The 3944-nt window shown below is 42.5% G+C and overlaps 1 protein-coding gene across 2 annotated transcripts; it reads left to right on the top strand.

The window, feature by feature from the left end:
• The first annotated feature begins 1352 nt into the window (after nucleotides 1-1352).
• Nucleotides 1353-3321, top strand: LOC136965292 (homeobox protein OTX1 B-like). 2 transcript variants are annotated; one of them, XM_067259386.1, is made up of 4 exons: nucleotides 1353-1449; nucleotides 1738-1889; nucleotides 2536-2686; nucleotides 2759-3321. In XM_067259386.1, the coding sequence occupies exons 1-4, from the start codon at nucleotides 1353-1355 to the stop codon at nucleotides 3319-3321; spliced, it is 963 nt and encodes a 320-aa protein (XP_067115487.1). The 2 variants fall into 2 exon arrangements, with proteins under 2 accessions (XP_067115487.1, XP_067115486.1); XM_067259385.1 differs by having other exon boundaries at nucleotides 2536-3321.
• The last annotated feature ends 623 nt before the right edge of the window (nucleotides 3322-3944 follow it).

The raw sequence follows: 3944 nt of genomic DNA, 5'->3' as shown, positions 1-3944 counted from the left end.
ATAATAACTATCTAAACGACCCCCACCTATTATGTAAATGCTTATTCAGATAGATTGTCGTGTATGCCATCAGGGGCTACTTGGTGGAGAGAGAAACAAGACTCACAATCAAGACTTACAATGTGACTGTAGGCTTATACATTGTATAATACCATCGTATAATAACAGATATAGCTACATAAAGGGGTACTAGTTGAAAACAAATATTTAATATGGCACAATTACAGAGTGCAAGATCTCCATATAGGTTTTTATATTTGGGTTGTCAAGATGTACATGCTTTACCTACAGTAGCCTATGCCCCAACATTTGGAATATCAAACAACATGGTAAAAAGGATACCATTTAGGATACAGTTTAGTCTACGTCTTAAACGCTCCTATAGCATCGAAATAAGTTGATGCAATAGGAGTGTTCAATGCCTAAATATTCGGACTTCCTCACTTAGTAGAAAAATATCTTGCTAATGCCATAAAATCTACTAAACTGGTAGTTTAATTATTTGGAAAGTCCTTGATGACCTGATTTATGCAAGCCGCCGTGACTGAAACCTTCCCTTAAAATGTTACTCATTTGGGGCAATTCCTATTGAGCCAAGCAATTAATTGTCCAATAATTAATACATGATGCCTAATGTAGGCTTTTTGTTTTAAAAGCTAAATGCCATCATCAAAACAAGGGTTTCTAAGTTGGCCACAATAAGTCGTGTCAAATGGCATTAACTCACGACTAGCGACAGATTTCACCCGTAATTATTTATTTACCGTCGTGATGGATGACTGCAACCCCAGTTTATAATTGGATATCGTTTAGCCATGTTAACGCGTCATGTCATACTTTGTTTGGGATTTTGGTAACCAACCGATTTCTTTGTACAAAGAATCAATTTTCGATTAATTAAGAGAAATTGCGATTAACGTGCCACACAATTGGCTACATGTCATTTTGTTTGCCATGCACCCTTATGTGGCGTGCTTACTTTATATTTATTATTTCCAAATAATTATCAGTTTAATGTTTTGCCGCCTACTCGTGTCAAGTTTGTTTAAAAAAAAAGTTGGCCAGAATTTTCCTTTTGCTTGTTGATACTCCAGATGTAAGAAAAATCAAGTCCTTTGATCTTATTAAACATTACATTTACTCCTAACGCATTTCGAAAAACTTTTATCTAGTTAGGTCACTAGATTTGCCCTGGTTAACATTTTAAGGCTGCACTGTATCTCAGTTCAACAAGTGATTTTATGGCCTATACTCATCATGCCTCTCCACACAGGGACCTTTCGACGGACTGCAACATCGGGGAAATCGATTTTTTTCGCGCTGACGTTGGTTTCCCCGTGTCCGTTTCTAGCATGATGTCATACCTCAAACAAGCCCCGTACGGCATGAACGGACTGGGGCTCAGTGGAGCGACTATGGACCTTCTGCATCCATCCGTGGGTTATCCAGGTAAGCAAGGAGTAAGGGAAATACACATAGTCTGTTGAACTAGGCCCACAGCCTGGTATTGGTGTACTCCTCTCCGTAGGTGTGCGTAAGTCTACACAAAGAAAAATACATATTCTTTGAAGACTTAACAATAACTGTCCATTTCTGAAATATCACTAAACCAATAATTTATAAAGCATTTAGTTAGGATCGTCAGTTGACAATTATTAGCCTACTATATTTATTCGTGAGATGTGGTAGGACCGAAATGCTTTGAGAACTTTTAATTGACAGTGTGTTCCTTTGCAGGTAATCCCAGGAAACAGCGGAGAGAAAGAACAACTTTTACGCGTACTCAGTTGGACATTTTGGAGTCCCTTTTTGCAAAGACGCGCTATCCGGACATATTCATGAGAGAAGAGGTTGCGTTGAAAATAAATCTGCCAGAGTCTAGAGTACAGGTTTGTAGTGAAATTTATGTTGGCCTTTTTAAAAAGCACTCTATTTAAGAACAAAACATCACATAATGTGAAAAGTTATTTCGTTATGCCATTAGTTAGTTCTATTCATGGACTCGAGGTCTATGATAATTTAACTTATAACTTATTATTTAGAAAATAATTTACAAAAGTAATCACTTAAAAGGACAATCCTTTGAACTTTTGAATCCTCTTTTGAAACTGGCGTGAGAGCCTTTATGTAACCAGCTTTAGCGCCCCTATCCCGGGCTTATTTGGCAATTATGGCCGTTCCCTCTACAGTTTCAGCGATTTAGCTGAGAAATGTACACAGTAGACAGGACAGTAGGCACCCAGCCCAGGTAGAGGCTGTCAATGAGGTCATCACTACAATTTACTGTCATGACCTTGGAATGTAAAACTCCTGAATTCAAATAGAGAATTCTCTTTTGATTATTTACTGATTCTTTTTACCTCTGTGCTGGCCAAATGCGTGGCATTTTACTGTAATTTAAAAACCAAAAGGTCCATTCGTTCTCCTGCATGTTAAACTTCAAATAGGTTACATGTTAATATAAATCTGGATTGTAACATTGACCTGTCTCACATGAAATGTTCTGAAGGTGACCTCTATGCCTTTGTCCCTCAGGTGTGGTTTAAAAACCGAAGAGCCAAGTGCCGCCAGCAGCAGCAGAGCGGGAACAGCGCCAAGGTTCGACCAGCGAAGAAGAAGTCATCTCCGGCAAGGGAGAGCACGGGGTCAGAGAGCAGTGGCCAGTTCACACCTCCGGCTGTGTCCAGCACCGGCTCTTCTTCCTCCTCCTCTTCCTCGGCCTCGTCCGGCTCCAACACGTCGGGCCACGGAGGCCAAGGCCTGAGCGCTTCTACCTCCGTCACTGCCCCTGTGTCTTCCATCTGGAGCCCCGCTCCCATCTCCCCGGCCCCTGCACCTCCCCCGGTGCCTGATCCCACTCCCCCCACCAGCGCCTCCTGCATGCAGAGGTCCGTATCGGCCGGTGGAGGAACCACCTCCTACCCGGTGTCCTACAGCCAGACGGCGGCGGCCTACGGTCAGGGCTACCCGGCCGCAGCCTCAGGCTCCTACTTCGGAGGGGTGGAATGCAGCTCCTACCTGGCCCCCATGCACTCTCACCACCACCCCCACCACCCGCACCAGCTCAGTCCCATGACGGGCTCCTCCATGTCTGGCCACCCGCATCACCACATAGGCCAGACCTCAGGGCACCACCACCATCACCCCCACCACCACCAGGCCTACAGTGCGCCAAGCCTGGCCTTCAACTCCTCAGACTGTCTGGATTACAAAGAACAAACAGCGGCGGCCGCGGCGGCCTCCTCGTGGAAACTCAACTTCAATGCCTCAGACTGCTTGGACTACAAAGACCAGGCCTCCTGGCGATTCCAAGTCTTGTGACTTGTTCTTTTTTTTCCTTTTCAAAGAAGTGTTCTTGTTTTTGTTGTATTCTTTTGAAGAGCATTCTCTTCCGAACGTTGAGAAGTTATGTAGAGACAATTACCAGGACCCTTTTAAGTTAACATGTAAGAAATCAGATAACATGACATGTCCATTTGGCCTTGTGTTTTATTTTGCCTTTTAGAAATAAATCATCTATAGCTAGAACAACCGTACTGGTAAATTTGAATCAGATACCCACAGTTAGGGCAACAAGGAATATTTTTGAAACAATGAGCCACTATTGAGCTCAACTCATGTAGGCCTTACTCCCTCCCCTTATTCTGCGTTGGAGCAGGAACTGCGTGTTTTGGATTTTGCTTAAATACTCTTATTGACCCTCAATTAGTAGAGCATCACAATTTGTCCTAAAACGTCAAGTGAAAGAATCACAATTGTGATTCACCCATATCAGACTTGACATTAATAAATCATGACGCTGCTATCGTTTTTTTCTTCTTCATTTTGCTGATATTCCAATTTATGTTGAATTCAACTTGGATATTGTTCATAACTCGTTGTCCGGACTGTAGTGTTGTATTTTGGAAGTTTAATTGCAGCACTTGTTTATAAGGTCAAATATT

This window comes from Osmerus mordax, chromosome 21 (assembly GCF_038355195.1).
Source record: "Osmerus mordax isolate fOsmMor3 chromosome 21, fOsmMor3.pri, whole genome shotgun sequence".
NCBI lineage: Eukaryota > Metazoa > Chordata > Actinopteri > Osmeriformes > Osmeridae > Osmerus > Osmerus mordax.
This window is presented reverse-complemented; position numbering and strand designations above follow the sequence as displayed.